Source organism: Lissotriton helveticus, chromosome 9, assembly GCF_964261635.1.
Source record: "Lissotriton helveticus chromosome 9, aLisHel1.1, whole genome shotgun sequence".
NCBI classification, from domain to species: Eukaryota; Metazoa; Chordata; class Amphibia; order Caudata; family Salamandridae; genus Lissotriton; species Lissotriton helveticus.
The window spans coordinates 635,624,528-635,646,058 of record NC_136070.1 but is presented as its reverse complement, the minus strand read 5'-3'; the positions used below and the strand labels follow the sequence as shown (position 1 = coordinate 635,646,058).

At 44.6% G+C, this 21,531-nt stretch overlaps 1 protein-coding gene across 1 annotated transcript in view; it reads right to left on the bottom strand.

The window, feature by feature from the left end:
- Nucleotides 1–1,415: 1,415 nt before the first annotated feature.
- Nucleotides 1,416–21,531, bottom strand: part of LOC144783233 (uncharacterized) — a 67,322-nt gene continuing 47,206 nt past the window's right edge. The window contains exon 6 of the mRNA XM_078662317.1: nt 1,416–1,579. Coding sequence (XP_078518443.1) covers nt 1,416–1,579 — 164 coding nt within the window. The remainder of the gene's footprint in view (nt 1,580–21,531) is intronic.

Genomic DNA, 21,531 nt, shown 5'->3' with positions numbered 1-21,531 from the left:
CATTTGAAATTCCCAGTCATCCTGCCTTCCCTGTACTGGCTCCAGGCTAACTACAGGGGGTATGCAGCCGTTTGTGTGGGGGCAGGACACACCCTATTCAAGTGTAAGTAGGGCTGTACCCTGTTCTGCTCTTCCATCCTGTCAGTGATGTCCCATCCAGGCACACCTAAGCTCTCTACGGTGTGTGGCCGTCTACGAGGAACAAAGCAAACACAAGGAGACGATGGACGGAGTGCTGAAACTTTTCAGACACTCACCCCCAGTCACACATCTTGGTTGAATCCTTCATCATTCTTAAGCTCACTTCGCCACCCCAGTTCAGACCCAGCCATATGCAAATCAGTCTTGACTCTGTGCCTCATGGGAACAGTGTAGCCCGAACTGCCAAGCCTGGTCTTCCCTGGACCGGAAACATCCATGGAATAATTCCAGGGTAACACCCCTCACCAGCTAGGCTAGCTTGAATCCAGTGGTAAAGTAAGCAAGGGACCCAAGTCTGGGCATGCCCTGTCAACTTAGGGGGAACAAAGCAGAGCAAAGTCATGTATAGGCTTGTGAAAAAGTCCACCACAATTCAAGTCCACCACACACTCAGGATAATGAAAGACACAAAATAGTCTCCGGACCTTATGAAGGAATATAGCCTTTGACCACTTCATTAATGTGGGTCACTTCCTTGGCTTTCATTTTTTAATGAGGACAGGGACGAGACATGTCATCCCATATATCAGTATATTTTACTCTTATTTTGGGGGATGATTTAACATACAGCTATAAATGAGCACTCACCCTTTCTTGTATGGCTTCGGACCCACATTCACATGAAATCTGGTGCACCAGAGTCACATCAGCATTTTCTGGAGGATCCATTTTCTCGAAATATCTCCCACTTCATCATACTTTGAAATTTACCTTGTAGTTTCTACTCTTACACTGTTATTTTGAGTGATCAGCCTTATAGGCTAATGTTTCTGAAAATGTACAAGGAACACTAAGCTGCAAACTGAGTTTTTATTTTTAAAATGAAATATGTATGATACTATAAATTAGAAAAGAGATTAACATTTGATAAGAACCACTTGCAAAATGTACTCTTCTACTTTGTCCCCCGGTCTTATCTAAATGACATGCTACTTCTCCCTAAATCGTAGTCTATAATTTGTCTGGATTGGGTTAATCAGCAAGACACACACCACTCCTGTTAGTAAACAAATCTATGCTTTTCCTAACTTGTGCAGACCACTGACATGCCTCTATGCCAAGCATCACTCCTGTGAAACCTGAGTTCAAAAACAAGTTTAAACCATTGTTATACATGTTTGACCATCTATACACCATGGGCAACCATAGTTTGTCTATGACCATAACAGGCCACACCCTATGTATTTTATACACCTCTTATGTTGTTGAAACAATTAACGATTAGTTGAGGCAGAGCAATCAGGGCACTGAGAAGGCTTAGATTCTCTGGAGTGCCGAAATGGCTTTCTCTCGCTGGCCTTTGGAGGCCAGCGGATGTGATTAACCTTTTCCAGGAAGAGGCCATAATGGTGGCAATGCTGCAGTGTCACTGAAAGTCCTGCAAGCAGAATGAGGAGAAAATTACCCCATGAAGGAGCACTTTCTGAATAGAAGATCTACTTATATATAAGGGAAGATAATAATTGCATCAACAAATACTTTTTTGTCTTGGAGTAGAGGGAGGAACAGGGTGAAGAACACTGCCACAACACAGGGGCCATTTGAAATGATGTGCCATTTCCCCCATAACTCCTTGACAGACTAAAGTAGAAACGCTGGAGAATACGGTGAAAGATTCATTTTGAGGACACTGGCCCCCCTTCAATCTACAGAGGGCGAAGATATTCAAGACATAACAGTTCTTTGACAGCGAGGTGCTAGGGATCAACTCTGCATTCGGGATTGAAATACTCAGGGTCTGAAAGCTTCCTGAGCTGGGCCCAGTAGGCAGTATGGGGAGGTCATTCTCACTATTGGTGCAGTTGTCTAACTCCAGTCAAAGATAAATGGTGACGATAGCAGCACTAAGGAAGCTCAACCTCCATTTTGATGGTAGAAAATTGCATGTATTAACTTTAATACATGGGATTCTGTAATCCCTGGATAAACAAAATCTAATTTCTTTATAATCGTTGCCTTGTGATGCACCATTATAAAAAAGAGAGGCCATAACTCAACTATTACTAGGTTATTACTATTACAAGGTTATTACAGTTGAGTTCTGACTTCACAATTCCTACTTCTTAAACCAGCATCCAAGGGGAAAGGCGGGTCAGGTCACGGAGCAAAGCTGAAGCAGCTGTTCAAAGCAAGAAAAACCGAACGCTACTTTCTTCCTTCTGCTCTACTCTTTAGTTTACAATGACAACCAGAGAGAACATGTTTATTTTGTACACTCCTTAGATAATTAGAGAAAAACTAGAATCTTTCTGCATGTTTCTACACATTGCAAACTAGTGCTGCTTTTTTTGTTCATTTTGCACCAGAGGTTAATTTGTATTCTTCATTTTTGTAAATGTGCTCACTCTTTCATATGAAAGAGTTACGCACCAAGATTTTAAGTTGTTTGTGTGAAAGGTAATAGTGTGACCCTGTATTATTATAGGGATAAAGTACCCCCTGGTGTACATGATAAGATAAGGATATTGGAGTTCCTTAACCTTATAAAGGAACTCAGCCATTGCCCTCATTCCTCTATATGGTTATAGAAGTCCTTGGTGACTTGCAATATCCTTATACGGTACAACAAGGGGGGGTACTTCATCACTTATGTCAATTTTATTGAGGAGAGAAGACCTGTAGGCGCTAAAAAAAAAAGATCTCTGAAGACAACAAGGCATCGCTGAGATTCCATCACATCTGCGGATAAAGGATGAAGAGAAGATCTTCTAGTTCGCTCATCAGGCAGCATCTTCAGAGTTTTTTAAATCCCACATTTTGAGTAAAATGGCGAGGGGGCGTCTCGACAGCTTATAGAGATATATTCATTACATTATATTGGTACAAGCTTGCTTCACTCACCTTAAGTGTCACGCCTGCCTGATAGTGTTCGTCTTTTTTTCCTGGATACAGACGCTATTCACAACTGACATACCCTTTTAGTTTTGGATCGTAATAGATCCAGTGTTATTCATGTTCCATTCTTCTTTCCCTAACAAAGTAGGCAGTACAAGAGAATATCTGTGGTGACATTTCTCATATGAATTTTTTTGTTGTTGCAGAAATCGATTGAGTTGTGTCTTTTTTCAGTTGTACAGGCTTACAATTTATCTGGCATGTGTATTCTTTAAAACAGATGTTTCCAAAACTTGCTTTATCTTATATTTAATGAAAATCATTTAAAAATAATTCCAATGTGTAATCCAGTAAATGAAGACATAATATTACTCAACAGCCCACCAGACAAAACATTCTAGAATTCCTGTTCTTGGTGACATTTAGAGAAGTAGTACTGGGGAAGAGAACTGTTATTTTCTCTTCACTGGATCGGTCATTTGAAATTGTTGGACGAGAGGTTTCAACTTCAAGAGCATGAGAAAAACATAACCAATGATGCTCTACACATGCTTAGACTGCTGAAGGGCATGACAAATGTCAACCCTGAGGCTCACTGCTTCTGACTAAATTATTATATTTACTTCTCACCAGAATTCCTAATATGGGCTTTGGGTCAGATGTACTATTTACTGTACTATTTTATGGGTCGCAATTTGCAAATAGTATTTTGGAGATCAATTCATTCATTTGTTCATTAGTTAGGTCACAAATTGTGGCTCAATCCAATCAGCCACTATTACAGGGGTGGTGGTCTGCATGGGTCAGCAGTCCACAAACTCTGTGATTGATTTTAAATAAAGCAAACTTTAAAGGAAAGGGGCTGCTTTAAAATATTTTTCCTTTTTTAAAGTTTATTTAAAGTTGACTGAGGTCCCTTGGACCACTGTCTACTCATCAACATACGTTTTTTATATTCATCATATTTTGTTTCCCCAGCATCCAAACATAAAATACTGATTCTGTATTTGGAGGGGATGCTTACAACACCCTTCATCGAGATAACAGATCAGTACAGTGGTGGCTTGCCGAGGGAGTGCTGCGGGGCGGTGAGGCAGGGGCAGGGTGGGGTAGTGGACTCGGACAAGCGACAGACAGAACTCTGAGTAAAGCTACTCTGAGTTCTGTCCGTCGTATGTCCGAGTCGGCAACCCCCCACCCTGCCCCTCCCCTGCCCACCGCCCCGCAGCACTCCCTTGGCGAGCCGCAACTGGATCTGTATCCATTTAGAACCCCTTTTTAGGGGTCTAAACAACTTTTCTAACTTCTAAAGGGAGAGGATTTGCACGTGTGAAAATGCTTAGTACATCAGGCGCTTTGTATCTTTGTCTGCCAGCAGTGAAGTTAGAGCCTCCTAATTCACAGCACATGTGATCAACAGCCTTGGACGAGTTTCAATCATGGCTAATGCTGTTTGAAAAAACACATAAGAAAACTTAATGGTTTATGCTACCCACTCTAGCTGCTCTAAAGGGTACTATGAGGACTGTATATCCTCATCTTACTGGCTACGATTCAAGCCTCTTCCTATACTTCCTTACTTAATATTTAAAAAATCTATTTTTTAAAACAATAAATACATTATTTAAAATAAATTTTATACATAACTTTTAGTAACTTAATAGATAAATATAAACTAATTAATTATTCATTCAAAAGTGCTGCAGGATACATTTTATTTGTACTACCTTTTTAAAAGAAATATATAACATTAATTAACATTAATATTTAACATAAAATATTTGAACTGTATTTGTTTTAAACTATGTTAACGTTTATCATTATCACTAGGCTTTACCTTACAGAGATCTCTGCTCCAGTTACACAGGTATCCACCAAGTGTGCGGAACGTAAAATACAGCTGTAAACTCATTAATAGTAGAAACCTTGGGTCATAGATGATGTTTTTATTGACTTCGCCGACTGTTTCGGGGAGTGAGGCCAATCTACACTTTTGAGTAACTTTAGACTTGGAAATGGTAGGCATGCAAAAGTAGTAAGATTACTCCAAAAGAGTAAGAGTAAATTTGTAGGTGTAGGCACACTCGTGTGTAAGTTTACCTTTGTGAATAGCCTTATCTGTTTTGGATATCTGCCCTTGCTTCCAGTAAATACTGCACTTTATGGTCTGTTATATGGACCCATGTTCCCCAGAGGATATTAGGATGCCACATAGTATTTAAACAAACCATATCCTTAGGCATAAATTTTATGTCAAAGTAATATAACGCAGAGTCCCTGCCCTCAGGTGGCTGGGGGCACATACATAGTACCAAGAAGGGCTCGAGCAATACTCTGAACTTGGTGTATTTCATCCACTGCAAAATTAGCGAACAATTTCTTGCCTTGTATGGTATCACTTGCCTTAGACCACAGTAAATGTAAATGTAGAGGTACTTGAATAGCGCACGACTACCCGGAGGCCTATCGGCGCTTGTACGAATACCACTGAGGAACGCATCCTGGCCTTTCCCTGTGAAGTGCCCACTCATGGGCACCCCGAAGGTGAAGCAAGGCATCCTAGCGTTGTTGGGGCCATTGTGGAGATTAAGCAAGCTATTGCCGAGAGTTGCAGAGTGGGACTCATGATTAGAATAGGCACCAAGGCGAGAATTATCAGGTCCGAGGAAAGTGAGCCCAAGACCCGCCTAGGCAGGAATTGAACCCTGGTCCCGGGCCAGACTTCTGCATCAGGGTCTGCCGCTCTAACCATTGAGCCACACTTCTCCACACTTCTCCACAGTCATAGGGCGAGTGGCTTCCAGAATAGTATCTTACTCATTCCCAGACCAGTGTCTAATATCTGAATAAGGTAAGCTAAATCCTGTTGGCATGGAGACGCCTCTTACAGATGTTTCAAGTAAAACACATCTTTCATTTTTGCTTATCCTTTAGGAGCACTATTGCTTAATTGATATACTCAAATGCTCTTTAGCACCCAAAGATATTCCTCGCAGTAAACTAATTTACACTTCCAAAATGGTTCTTGTCATTCATTGAGAAAACGTGAAAAGGTAACATTGTCAACTCTCTTTCTACACACACAGAACACCAGCCATCAAAGAATTTGGCAAGGTTTTTTCCCTGGTGCAAGCTCTTGAATCTGTATGTGAAAGGGCTGCCCTCCTCCCACAAACAGTCTGCAATTGCATCCAGCCTTTAAGCTGATGTCACTCATTTCTGGGAATGTCTGCCCCAAAAGACATTACAAGGGTTGTCCTTCTCTAATCTTTTGTGGGGCCCGGGTCAAAAGGTTTTGTGGGGCACCACGTGGCTTCCACCTGGTAAACAGAAAAAAAAATATTCTCTGGGAACAGAGAATAAAAAGTATTTGTCTCCTGCTCTGTCAGACCATCGCAGTAAGTTTTCCAATGACAGAGCCAGTGGCCCACATGACTGAGAACAGAGCAGGCAGATTGAGGAGTCCATCAGGTGTGATGGATTACCCTGCACGCCAAACTCTAAATCAGGCTCTAAGACTGGTATGCAGTTACATCATTTTCAGACTTCTGCCCTTGTGTGTACATGCCACCCTATTTAACTGCTTTATTTGGCATTGTTTAGTGGTTATCACTTAACTGTTTTGCATGGTGTCTGCGCCCTATTTTCACTCCTTTTTAAACTTTTGTAATGCCCATACTTGTGCCTTTATTTACTCTATCAAATGATATGTTATTACCCTAGTAAACGGTAAATGTATTATGCCTTTGTACAAAGCGCGTTGTCACACTCTGGGTTTTGTCAGCGCTATATAAAACTGCTTATAAATATAGAAAGAAATACTAACATGCCTGAAATATTCTCATGCTGAGTCAGAATACTACCCTTGTGAATGGAGTGGTTTCCGCAGGCTTAGATATCAGTCCCATTTCTGTTTCTTAATCGGATGCTCTCACATTCTCCTGGTAATCCGAATAACATCCCATCTGGTTAACAGCCAGAAAACGTAACAGCATGACTCACGACTGCACAGTGGAACGTGCACGCTGCGTGCCAGTGACATCATGGGCTGCAGTTTCATTCAAGCAGTGACGGCTTCATTTTAATAGAGTGACTCGGCAGAATGGCTCTGATTCAGAGTCAACGACACAACACTAGAAAGGCTATCACATTTCTGTCACTCCCAATTCCCATCACAATGTATTGTAGAAAATCTTTACAATACCAACAGTAAAAACGACTAAAAAAACACAGTATCACGTTCGAAACTATTACAATATGAACAATATCCAGAACATTACCAATATATGTTTTTGAACTGTAAAGCAGCCAGGTTAAAACACGCCTAACTGACAAAATCATAGGGAAAGTAATAGTTTTGCAAATACCTCCACTAAATGAATTAACATGTGCATATCTCCTGCACGGCCCCCTCCAGTTGGTACAACCTTGATTCACTTAGTTAAAATACATTTCCCAGATATTTGCCATGCTTCTCATGTAAAAAACTCTACTATCTTTATTCACTAATGATATGGTTTGATACTATAAGGCAACTGTATTTACATCTGGGGCCATATTACGCAAAGCGCTCTGGTGCGCAACAGGTGTATGTGCCCGATTTGCGCGTCCCGGGCACTTTGGTATTGCAGACGGGGCTGCAGATGCTTGTGCGGCCCCCTGCAGCCCCTTCTGTAATGCCGATAGACCTGCCACACATAAAGGACCAGCGCTATCTTCAGCGGCCTTCCCTCATTTGCATGGTGGCGTGCAATTCTTTGGGGTGCAGGTCAGGGTTCCAGCAGGGCATTCCTTCTTCTCCTTGTTGTTTCAGGCAGCATATCTGAGTTGCAATGCAGCTCTTTCATGTTTATTCACAGTTTCTGGGTATCAAGCAGGGGGCACCTCTGACCAATGAGAAACAGGGTGCCACCCAGGTGTTTGACCCCCTTCTTCCAAAGATTGTCATATTCTTGTCCCAGAAAGAACAAGTCTCAAAATCCAACATGGAGGAATTCGCTCCTTGGAGGTTAGGCCAGACTAAGCCAACCCACTGTCGTGTTTTCGATTACCTAACACTTCCCTTCCATCCCACTCCTTAGACTAATTACCAGGGCTTCTGTGTGGCAAGGGTAGAAGGATGTGGGGGTGAGCATGTGCTGTCCTAAAGTGCCATTCTCTCTTTGAAGACCAGTTTGGCCACCCCTTCTCCCTCGTGCCAGCTGCTTCTACAGTTTCAGTTCTCATTCCAAAGGAAACGCATTGGCTCTCTGGAAGGTTATGTCACACCTCATTAGGACAGAATAGTTCAGAGGTTAGCTATTGCATGAATAGGGTTTTTTGACCCTCAACAACCTTCAGCAGCCAAGAGGAGTTCATCCCCCAACCAGTAGTACGACAGGAGACCACTGTGCAGAGGGGTTGAGAAAGAGGGTGGGGCCTCTGATGCCGTCTTAGCAATCCAGCTGTGGGGGACTTACTTATCACAACAATAAGGGTTCTTGACCCCCAATGACTCTCAACAGCCAAGGGGAGTACTTCCCCCAACCAGTAGTATGCTTGGAGGTCCCTGTGCAGTGTTGTTGAGAAAGGGGGCGGGCCATTGGTGCAGTCTCAGAAATCCTGCTGTGGGGGACTTACTTATCGCAACAATAGGGGTTCTTGTCACCCAACAACCCTCAGTAGCCAAGGGGAATTCATCGCCCAACCAGTAGTACACCAGGAAGTCCCTGCAGAGAGCAGTTGAGAAAGGGGTGGGCCTCCAACAACATCTAAGTAATCTGGTTATTGGGGACTTATTGATCGCAACAATAAGGGTTCTTCGCCCCCAACGACCATCAGCAGCCAAAGGAACTTCATCTCCCAAACATTAGTATGCCAGGGGCCCCTATGCAGAGTGGTTCAGAAAAGGGGGAGGGGCTCTACCGACATATCAATGATCTGTCTGTGGTGTACTTAGTTATCGCACCAATAGGGATTCTTGGCCCCAAACGACCCTCAACAGCCAAGGGGAGATCATTTCCCAAGCAGTAGTACCCCAGGGGACCCCTGTGCAGAGTGGTTGAGAAAGGGGTGGAGCCTCAGATGAGGAGTCAACAAGCTGGTTTCTGACCTTTAATTTGCCTTTTTTCTGATCTTTTCTGACCTTAATTCTACCTCTTTCAGCTCATTTTCCACCTTCATTCTGCCTCTTGCTGATCGTTTCTGGCCTCTATTTTGCCTCTTTCTGCTCATTGCTAACCTTTATTCTGCCTCTTTTTTCTCATTGCTGGACTGAATTTCGCCTCTTTCTGCTCGTTTCTCACCTTTATTTTGCCTCTTTCTGCTAATTGCCGATATCTATTTTGCCTCTTTCTACACGCTTCTGATCTTTATTTTGAATCTTTCTGCTTGTTGTTGATCTCTATTTTGCATATTTTTGCTCATTGCTGTCCTTTATTGTCACTCTTTCTGCTCATTTCTGACCTTTCCTCTAACTCTTTACGCTTCTTTCTGAACTTTATCATGCCTCTTTCTGCTCTTTGCTGACTTTTATTTTGTCTCTTTCTGCTTGTTTCTAACCTTTATCTTGACTCTTTCTGCTTGTTGCAGACCTTTATTTTGTCTCTTTCTACTCATTGCTGTCCTCTTGCTGCTTGTTTTAGACCTCTACTTTGCCTCTTACTGGTTGCTGCTGACCATTACTCCGCTTCCTGGTGCTCGTTTCTTACCTCTATTTTGCCTCTTTCTGCTATTTTCTGACATTTATTCTGCTTCTTGCTGATATTTTCTGACCTCTATTTTGCCTCTTTCGGCTAGTTTCTGACCTTTATTCTGCTTCTTTCTGCTCATTTGTCATCTTTACCTTGCCTCTTTCTGCTCGGTGCTGATCTCTATTTTGCCCTTTCTCCTCCTTGCTGGCCTCTATATTGCCTCTTTCTGCTCATTGCTGACCTTTATTTTCCCTCTTTCTGATCTTATCTGACCTTTATTCTTCCTCTTTCTGTTACTTTCTGACCTTTATCCTGCATCTTGCTGCTCATTTCTGACCTCTATTTCCTTCTTTCTGCTCGTTGCTGACCTTTATTCTGCCTCTTGTTGCTCATTTCTGACATCTATTTTGCCCTTTTCTGACCTTTATTCTGCCTCTTTCGGCTTGTTTCCAACCTTTATTCTGCCTCTTTCTGCTCGTTTCTCACCTTTATTCAGCCTCTTTCTGCTTGTTTCTCACCTTTATCTTGCATCTTTATGCTCATTGCTAACTTTTATTCTGCCTCTTTCTGCATGTTTCTGACCTTTATTTTTCATCTTTCTCCTCTTTCCACGGGCCCCTGCAGTCCCAGCTCCTGTGGGAGCCGGCCCTGCTACCGCAAGCAGGAGCTGCTTGAAATAGCAACTCCCTGCTTGCAGGAGCAATGTTTTCATCCGTTTTCACTGCACGCATATTTGCATGCAGAGAAACAGATGAAAACTCCACTTTTTGCAAGTCTGAGCTATTTGACAGCTCCGGCTTGCAGAAAGTGGAGTTATGTTTGCTTTTTCTTGGTGGAAGGAAGCAAAATTAAACAGCTACATCCAGATGGTAGGCACCTCAGGGCATAGCAGGAGCTGGCCCTGTGTGATCGTGGTCCCAAGGGCCATCCATGGCTCCACAGGGGGGGTTCGCAGCCTCCCAATGTTTATTTAAGCCCTGGGGAGCTGGTGGTCCCTAGGGCCAGGGACCTGCAATGGACCCACTTTATTATTTTCTTTGAGCCCACATATATATTATATACTGCCCTGGGGGGGTGATGGTCTTTGAAGCTCTGGGGGCATGGGCGCCCGCACATTTAATTGACATTGTTTGCCCTTGGGAGGTTTTGATCCCCGGTCCCGCATGCATACATATTATACAGCGCTGAAAATATCATTCAAGGACTTAAAATGATAGTTATGATAAATCCAACAATTTGCTACTGTTAGATTTATAACTATCACAGAAAAGAAGTTATTAAACTTTCTTTTCTGTAAGCCAAAATCCAGCCTTCAAGCTGCTCTCCCCTGATTGGCTAGCCTGAGTGGAATTCACTTGTAACAGGAGTAGGGAATGTATTGTGTTTCTGGATGTGGAAATTGGGATGTCTAATAACCAGGTAACATCGAGATTACATAAGTAACTCACTGTGGTGACAGTTAACTTCATGCATTAAGTAATCACCCGAACCAGCTTAAATGGAGAATCCCCTATGGGGAACTCGTTTGTGCTAAATGTAATTTCAGCAAGAATGACATTTCTTAGTAAAATACAGGATCAGGATAGAAAGATTCTCTTACCAGGGTTAACCCATATAGTTCCTGGAGAAAGCACAACACAGAATCAGTACACAATCCAGAACTGAGATTTTGGACTGCCCCAAAAGTAAAACTGATGATGTTATCAATCAATCAATACATTTGTAAAGTGCACTACTCACCCGTGAGGGTCTCAAGGCGCTGGGGGGAGGGGAGCTGCTACTGCTCGAATAGCCAGGTCTTGAGGAGCCTCCTGAAGGTTAGTAGGTCCTGGGTTTGCCGTAGGAGGATGGGGAGGGTGTTCAAGGTCTTGGCGGGGAGGTGGGAGAACGATCTGCCTCCATTGGTTGCTCTTCGGATGTGGAGCACGGTGGCGAGGGCGAGGTCGGCGGAGCGGAGCTGTCGATTCGGGGTATAGAAGGTGAGTCGTCTATTGAAGTATGCCGGTCCGGTTTTGTGGAGCACCTTGTGTGCGTGGGTGAGGAGCTGAAGGTGATCCTGTTGTTGACAGGAAGCCAGTGCAGGTCTCTCAAGTGTGGTGTGATGTGGCTGTGGCGCGGGATGTCGAGGATCAGGTATGCGGAGGCGTTCTGTATGCGTTGTAGTTGTGTCAGGAGTTTGGCAGAGGCTCCTGCGTAGATGGCATTTCCGTAGTCCAGCCTGTTGCTAATGAGGGCCTGTGTGACTGTTCTTCTTGCTTCAGTGGGGATCCACCTGTAGATCATGCGGAGCATGCAGAGGGTGTTGAAGCAAGAGGACAAGACGACGTTGACATGCTTGGTCATGGAGAGTGTTGAGTCGAGGATAAACCCCAGGGTGCGTGCGTGGTCGGTGGGTGTCGGTGCTGTTCCCAGTGCGGATGGCCACCAGGATTCGTCCCAGGCTGAAGGGGTGGAGCCGAGGATGAGGACCTCCGTCTTGCCGAGTTCAGCTTCAGCCGGCTGTTCTTCATCCACTCAGCAACGGCTTTCATTCCTTCGTGGAGGTTGGTTTTGGCAGTGAGGGGGTCCTTGGTGAGGGAGAGAATCAGATGGGTGTCGCCAGCGTAGGAGATGATGTTGAGGTCGTGCGATCGGGCGACGTGGGCGAGCGGTGCCATGTAGATGTTGAACAGTGTCGGGCTGAGAGATGATCCTTGGGGTACGCCGCAGATGATCTCGTAGGCTTCGGAGCGGAAAGGGGGAGGCGGACGCTCTGGGTTCTGCCAGAGAGGAAGGAGGTGGTACATTCCAGAGCCTTGTCTTGGATCCCTGCATTGTGGAGGCATGTGCGTAGGGTGCGGTGGCAGACAGTGTTGAAGGTTGCTGATAGGTCCAGGAGGATGAGGGCCGTTGTTTCGCCGTTGTCCAGCAGGGATCTGATGTCATCGGTGGCGGCGATGAGGGCAGTCTCGGTACTGTGGTTGCTGCGGAACCCAGACTGGGACGTGTCCATGATGTTGTTCTCTTCGAGGTAGCTGGTCTGCTGTCTGTTGACGGTCTTCTCAATGATCTTCACCGGGAACGGGAGCAGGGAGATGGGCCGGAAGTTCTTGAGGTCCCTCGGATCCGCCTTGGGTTTCTTCAGTAAGGCGTTGATCTCGGCGTGCTTCCAGCTCTCCGGGAAGGTTGCAGTCTCGAAGGAGATTTTGATGGTCTTGCGGAGTTGGGGTGCGATGGCGGCGCTTGCTTTGTTGAAGATGTGGTGTGGGCATGGGTCTGACGGAGAGCCGGAGTGGATGGTGTTCATGATTTTGATGGTGTTGAGGTGAGCAGGGGGTTTATGTGGGTGGTGGCCGCGGGGTCTGAGATGTCGGTGGTTGTCGGGGCGGTCAGGTTGTTGAAGCTATCGTGGATGTCTGCGATCTTACGATGGAAGAATGTGGCAAGGGAGTCACACAGGTCTTGCAATGGTGGGATGTCGTTGGTGTTGTAGCTGGGTTTGGAGAGTTTCTTCACGATGTTGAAGAGCTCTTTGGTGTTGTGCGCGTTGTTGTCGAGTCAGTCCTTAAAGGAGGCCCTTTTGGCGGATCTGATGAGATGATGGTATCTGCAGATGGCGTTCTTGTGGGCTGTGTAACTAGCTGTTGTCTGTTCGCGGTGCCATTTCATCTCCAGTGTACAGCAGATTTGCTTGGAGGTCTGCGGTGAACCAGCTGGCTTTCTTGTTGGTCTGTCTGTTGGAGGGTTTCTTGATAGGGGCGGGAGTGTTGGCGCAGTCGTCGATCCAGCATCTGAGGTTGCGGGCGTCAGTGTCGGTGGGGTCGGTTAGTGGGCTGCGGGCAAGGGTGATGTTTAGCTGGTCTTCGGTGATTTTGCTCCAGCTGCGGCGGGGGATCTGTTGAGTGTGGTGGTGCGTGGTGGGTTTTCGGAAGGTGAAGTCGATGCAGAGATGGTCGGTCCAGTGGAGTTCAGTGGTGTGGCTGAAGGTGACGTGGGTGCTTGCGGAGAAGATGGGATCAAGCGTGTGGCCAGCGGAGTGGGTGGGCTTTGTGACAAGCTGTCTGAGTCCAAGTTTGGCGAGGTTGTCGATCAGGGAGGTGGAGTTGGTGTTGTTTTTGTTCTCGAGGTGGAAGTTCAAGTCTCCGAGGAGGATGTAGTCTGTGGAGGCAAGGGCGTGCGTGCTGACAAAGTCGGCGATGGAGTCGCTGAACTGAGGCCAGGGTCCGGGGGGGTCTGTAGATGAGAGTTCCTCTGAGGGCGGTGTTGGGATCGATGTGGATCTGGAAGTGCAGGTGTTCAGCAGAGCTGAGAGTGTCGTCGCTGCTGGTCGAGACCCTGAGGGGGCTCTTGTGGATGATGGCGATTCCCCCTCCTACCCCATTGGTGCGGGTGTTTTTGTAGCCGTCCGGGATGGCTATGGCGATGTCGGAAACTCTTACCTATGATTTCCACAGGAGTAGAATGAAGACTGTTCCCAATGCCTAACTTGTAACCTCTCAGGCCTTCAATTAACTGGATGGCAAGAGGGACCCAAGGGGGGAATGCAAATGGGGGGATAAGAAGAGACGGCCTTGACTTCCTTCAGTTCCTTCTCTCGTCTAGAATAGTTCTATTCGCTGTGCGAGTTGGCACTGCGTGTTTGCTAAAGTATGTTTCCTTAAGAGAGTGTAAGAAACGGCATAAGAACACAATATACCTTACACATCCTTTTTAATCTTCCATTAGCTGTTATCTCTAACTCAATTGAAAACACTAAATAGTTGTATATGCTACATACCCGAAGCGTCTATGGCTATTGCTCATCTTCTAATCTGTATTCTTCCTGCAACAATCTTATTAAATTTCGTTGTCAATTTGTTCTTTTTAATTACACATCACTCAACCTTCATGTAACCCTTTGTGCATGAGTCGTTTCTCATTGATGTGCTCTTATCATTGTTAGTAACCTTTGCATAGATTTCTTTTCTTTTCACATTTAATTTGTGTGTGCCATGAAGAGATGAAATTAGATTAAGACTCCTCGGTTTCCTCAGGTAAGAGTTCTTTATTAAAATTCTTATTTAATTCGCTCTCCTGACTTTCGTTTTAGAAACTAACCCACAGTCACCATTTAAACGTTTACACTGAGAGCTTTTTCCTTCACTCTACTTGCAAGGCATTTGACCATAAATATTATATTTAGAATTGTCACTTACCTATTATCCTGTCCAGATGTTCTAAAGGAGTTGAATGTAAGAAAGTGGCTCTGTATATACTGGACCAAAGTAAGGTACAGTGTGTACAGAGTCCACAGTCCCCAGAGGTTTGGCAGAGGCTAAAGTTAGATATAACCTAACTCTCTAAAGTGGTAGATTGGTCGAGCAGTAAGGCAGTATCAGAGGACAGCGTAACGCATTTGTTGTACACACTCAGTCAGCAAATGGTCTCACACACTCAAGAACTGAACTCCAGGCCAATTGTTTGTATACAAATATATAGTTGCTTTTATTTTAGAACCAACAAGGTATCAAAGTATACTTTCTCCGAATGAGTTACTTTAGTTAAGTACTTTTCAAATAGGCAATAGACTTTTGAGTACAATATTTACAGTTGTTGCAATAGGCAACACAATTTCAAACACAATATGACATTGAGCTCAATGGGAACTTCTAGTTAAATGCAATTAATTACTTTATGGATTTCTTTTCTAACCACAGGACTGGATCCTAGATTCAGTCCTGGGACATCTCCTGTAAACAGTTGAGTAAAAGCGTTTTGGTTACAGTAGTAATTTTTAAAGAAATATTATTGTATTTTAAAAGTTGACACTTAGAAACTTTTTCACATAGAATCACCAATGTTATCCTATGGGAGGAAATTCACTTAGGAGGTAAGTAATCTTAACGTTACTTTTTCTTACTCAGTGTTGGATCCTGGATCCAGCACTGGTGTATCTCCTGTAAACAATTGACGGAATGCGTTTAAATCATAAAGGCGATGTTTAAGGAATATTCGTAAGTTTTCAAAATCGACACTTAGAAACTTTTCTGGTGAAAACCAGACAATGGACTCATACGGAGGAAAATTGAGTTAAGAGTAAATCACGGTTATAGTTACTTTTCATGTTCAGTACTGGGCTGAAAGGTACAGCCCTGGGGTCTCTCCTGATAACAGGTGAGTAAATCGGAATTCGTTGTTCGGCTGATTTTAGATGAATATTTTAAAGTTTCAAAACTCCACACAACTCCAATTTCCAAGTGAAACCAGTCAATGTTACCATATGGAAGAAAAGTGAGTTATCGGCTTTAGGGTAAGTACTCGACTAGCAGAGTTAAGGTTCTGGGCATAGACTCAGGGGTTTCCCAGGGTCAGGTAGGTACAGTTGGTACATCCTCAGCGGCACAGGGGCAGCCGGGTTCAGAGGTAGTTAGGCCCAATGTTAGCCTATGGGCGGCAGGGAGCCTTTGGTTGGTGGCTGCTGGCAAGCAGGCCACGTGGCTGGGCTCCTGGTCACTTGCTTAGGGCAAATGGGGAAGTAGATTAGGACAAAGGTTGCACTATCAGGGGCTCTCGTGTGGTTGGGGGCAGGGTGCTTTTGAGCCGTCGGGAGCTCAATGTTATTCAATGGAAAACTTGGAAGATGAACAAAGGCTGCAGGCTCGGGGACGGAGCTTCTTCAGGAGCGACCAACACTTCGAGGGGTAAGTTGGGATCTTGGAGGATAGGTAGGCACCCAGGAGTTGGGCACAGGGGGCCGTGGGGCACCGGGTGCAGGGGTGTCTTTTGATGTTGGGAAATCTTACCCTCTGCTGGTCGCGGTTGGAGGGGTCCCTTGTTGTGAGGCTGCAGGCGTCGTCAAGGAGGTTCCTTGGGCACTAGATTTCAGGTCACAATCACCGGGGGGACGTCCTCAGGGTCTTTATCTACTCAGGCACAGGCCAGGCTCGGTGGGTGCAGAGTGTGCTGGATTTGCGGTTTCCGGCTGGCACCAAGGGTGATGCTTTTTGAGCAGAACCACTGCTCGTGGGAGTCCCAGTCTTGGTAAAGTCTCAAGGCAGTCAGGTCTTCCATGTTTTTTGAGGTTGCTGACCACTGAAGGTGCCAGAGTTTCGCAGGAGCAGGTTCAAGGATCAACAGGCCGGTAGGGCTGGTGCCAAGTCAGTTGGTGTCATCCTCTTGTTAGCAGCTGCACGGCAGGTCTTCTGGTTTCTTGATCTTCCTGCTTGTTTCAAATCGGGATCTGAGGAAGGAAGGTTCAGGGTGCCCCTAAATACTAAATTTAGGGGCGTTACAGGTAGGGCAAGGGCAGGGACGAATGGGTCCCTGTTCTGGGGTGAGTACACCCCTATCCTGCTCCTCTCCTGTGGGAGGGGGCAGGAGCCTTTCTCTGATTGGGCAGGGCTCCCCTTCCTCAAGTTGGCGAGAGCCCGGAGTTGTGCTTTACCTAGCCTCCCCCACCTGAGGGGTGGGGTTGGCAGAGGCTGGCACTCCCCCTTCCCTTCCTTTGTTTTTCCCGCCTGTCTTCCCACCAGATTGGGGGTCAGAACCAGTGGGGCCAGTTGCTGAGTACAGCTATTGGCCTGGGGAAGCTCACAAAGGCGGCATGCCTTTGAAGCTCCCCCTGCCCATCCTGGGGGAGGAGACTTAGCACCTCGTCCCAGGATGTGCATTGTTGCAGTCCCAGGAGAGCGGATGGCTCTCTACCCAGGGGTCCAGCAACATGTCTGCTGTGTGGCAGCATTGGCAGCCTCTCAGTCAGGACACTGGTAGTTGGTTAGGCTTCAGGGGGCATCTCTAAGATGCCCTCTGTGGTGCATTTTACATTAAATCTCACACTGGCATCAGTGTGGGTTTAATGTGCTGAGAAGTTTGATACCAAACTTCTCCGTCTCCAGTGTGGCCATTATGGTGCTGTGGAGTTCGCAATGACAACCTCCCAGCACCATATACTCTTTAATGGCATCACTGCACTTACAGTGCCCAGGAATGGCCCTGGGTACTGTAGGGGGACAGGGCTCATGCACCTGTGCCCACACCACTGGCATAGTGCACCCAGCTAGAGGGGTGACTGATGTATGCCAGGGCAGTGTGTTTGTGGGTATGGCACACAGGGGTATGTGCCATGTCGACTTTCTGTTTAGATCTGTACCAATACACTCAGCCTGCAATGGCAGTGTATGTGTGTCAGGGTACAGGGCCCCTAAGGGTGGCACAATAAGTGCTGCAGCCCTTAGGGGTCTTCTCTGGTCACAGTGCCCTGGGTACCTAGGATACCATTTACCAGGGGCTTACCTGTGGCCAGAGATGCCAATTGGGTTTAGGCTTTAGTACAGTGTTTAAGGAAGGAACACAGGCCCTGGGTACCTCATTGGCAGGGACCCAGGGCACACCAAGGAAAAGTGCATCAGTTATCAGGCAAAAAGTGGGGGGGGTTACTGCAACAGAAACCCACTTCCCTACAAGTTGCAGCCTGAAAACAGTTCCTATGAATGTTCTATCTTATAGTTGTTTGCCTCAGAAAAATGCTTCAAATTCCAGGCTCAAAGCAGAGGCATCAAATTCCTCTCAGGAGGTGGCACGTTACAAAGACGTTTCTCACAGTCTCTTCCCAAAAATTAGCAGACTCAAAACAGAGACACTGCTAGCCTTTATTTGGCCAATGGCATTCCGGCGTAAACTGGAGATAACATGGAGAACTAGTACGAAGCCTAAAAATCGAAGTCACTATCCTAAACTGACTTTCACGATGGAGGGCTGAGGTAAAGGCTGCTCATGGGGAAATTTCCTCACTGAAATGCGCAGTTTGAAAGCAGCATGCGCTGCACATTCTATTCTAAGCCTGCACTTGAAACACTGGGGAAAGGCACACCAGCAGCCATCTTGGAATTCCACAATCTCCATTTGCATTCCAATTATTGGATTTGATCTTCTTTTAGATTTGAACTGTTTAACAATGATTACATTTACAGTTTAAGGCCTTGCTTTTGGCACCTGCTGCTGGATCCTGACACAATGTGACCTGGTGATAGGTTCCTTTGTAAGGAGCAAACTTCGGTTACATACCGCAGAAGCAGGTCGCTAAGGAATACCTTGATTAAGGATGAAATTCTGACTCACACAGTAGTTAACACTATACATGACCTGAAAAGTTTTTACCAGGCCTGGTCATAGTTCGTTGAGTTTTGCTATACAGAACTCTGCAAGTTGACAAATAAACTCCTCAGAGTTATGCAAGTGGCGGAGTGCAGTGCGAACTGCCGTGCGAGCTGGTCTTCCTGCACTACACGGAGCAAAGTTTTCTGCACTTCACGAGCTCACGAACTGCAGCGTGCAGAAAACTCTTCAAACTCCGCAAACGGAGCAGAGTTCACTGCCCAAGGTGTCAAGGTGGGCTCTATTTACATTCAGTACCGATGTGCTGCCCACCTTGACTTTGCCTTTCCTACTAAGGATGTAAATATGCTTTTAGAAATACAAACTTGTCATCGATCCCACCAAGGTATTTATTTGTATTCACTTCAAGGGACTACGAAACCCATCATGCACTAAAAACATTGCACTAAGCAAAGCCAAATGGGGGAAACTGTTGATAAAAGCATGCCGGAAATGATAAGAAGTAAACTGTCAATGCCTGTTTGTTTTTGGAGCCCATGAAGAAGAGGTGTGTCAGCCTCGAAACACGTTGGCATGAGAGCGAAAAGAATGTCAAGAGAGAGGCGAGCTACAAAGAAGCAAAAAGACTGGATGGTTGGGAGCGCTGTCGAATGCCCCTTCAATGCTTCAGGGCATTTTGTTTGTGAATCTTTCCGCACGGCTGCACAGCCGTGGAAGGGAGCACCATTTCGCCAATACAGAAAGGCTGTGGAGTGAAACTGGTTTACTCCATGCAGCACAGCATTTCTGTATGTAAATAGAGCCCACTTTGACTTTGCCTATCCTACTCAGGATGTAAATATGCTTTTAGAAATACAAACTTGGCATCGAACCTACCAAGGTATTTATTTGTATTCACTTCAAGGGACTACAAAACCAATCATGCACTAAAAACATTGCACTAAGCAAAGCCCAATGGGGGAAACCGTTAATAAAAGCATGCCGTAAATGATCAGAAGTGAACTGTCCATGCCTGTTTGTTTTTGCAGCCCATGAAAAAGAGGTGTGTCAGCCTCGAAATACGTCAGCATGAGAGGCTGTTGAGTGCCCTTTCAATGCTTCAGGCAATTTTGTTTGTGATATATATATATATATATCACATATCGTAAGGCCACCTCCATGGCTGACGTATTGGTAAAAAGCAGTCCTGAGTATAAGGATTCCACAGGTCTATCTTTGGCACGAAAGGGATGTTATAAATGCCCTCAGTACAAAGCCTGCACATATGGAGTAAATAGGACCTCTTATCTCACTGCCTTCAACACGATACCACAAAGTATTAAACATCACCTTACTTGCAAAAGTGAGTATGTGGTATACGTGTTAGAATGTAGCTGTAATTTGAAATACCTAGGAAGTTCCAAGTTACCGGGCCATAGACGTATATTACAGCACATAAGGGCAATCAACAATAACGATCAGAGCTATCCGGTGGCCCGTCACTTTCATGATATGCATGGGGGAAAACCTAAAGATCTGAGATATTTCCTGATAGATACGGTACCGATGCAAAGAAGAGGAGGGGACAGAGAGGGGATGCTACGCAGATTGGAGACTCACTATATTCTTTTATAAGACACTAAACAACCAAATGGTTTAAATATGAGTGGCCGTGTACTTGTACACTTATCTTGAATAATAGATCAAACATATACTGACACAAAAGACTAGGGTACCAAGGCGTTCCATTTCCATCAAATACAAAAATATGCCTTCAGGATTAGAACATCATCAAACTTTGTATATAAGAAATGAAATAGGCAATCATGTTTAACATTTTTTACATTGTACATAGAAAGATATATATATATTTTTGATATTATATCTTAATACTATATTGAGATTTTTTAACAAGGATTTGCATTATATTTATGGATGAATTAATTAATGAAGTACTGATTGGCAACATTGATTAACTGTGGGAATCTTTCATGACTATGAATATGGAAATCTGTTGTTCAAATTAAGGAAATCCTGTTTTCTTAGTTTTCAAGCTTAATTCAAGCTATAGGGGTCTCTGTAGTGCATTATATGTATATATAATTTCTATATCAACAATTTTTGGCTGCACGTAATTGCCTTGATGACTTTTTGGTCTTATTCACTTTTTTAGGGAGCACTTTTTTGTTCGTTGGTTTTTAATTTAAAAAAAACAAAATAAGAAAAATTGGTACAAAATAACAACATAAGAAATGTTTTATTTAAGGGTTAGGTTCTGGGGATGCACTGTGTATATTTTATAGGCATTTAGATCAAACGCATATAACAATGGTTTAGATATCAAGGGTGATATTAGATTCATATTTTGATATTGACAGAGGTGAAGTGTCAAAAGTTATAAGCAATTTTGCTAATCTAAGTGTGCACTATTAGGAGTTTGGCCATTCAACATACAGAAGCCAAAAGATACTGCATTTAAGCACGGATATCACTTTAAATCATTTTTATAAAAATATAACGAAATTTGTATTATGTATTTTACATTTGCTATCTAATTTAGAAACGCTGTTAGATTTTTGGATCATGTATTATACAAAAATGTAAGATGAGAAAATACGGACAATAATTCTTCTATGCCTATTGTTGCACTATCACTTTAAAAGAAGGTGTATCTCACGACACTGTTGTCATGTGATCAAGGCAGGGATCTGCCGAAACGCGTCGTGACCATATGGCAAGCACAGAAATAAATTTGTAAAAAACTTGCACTAAA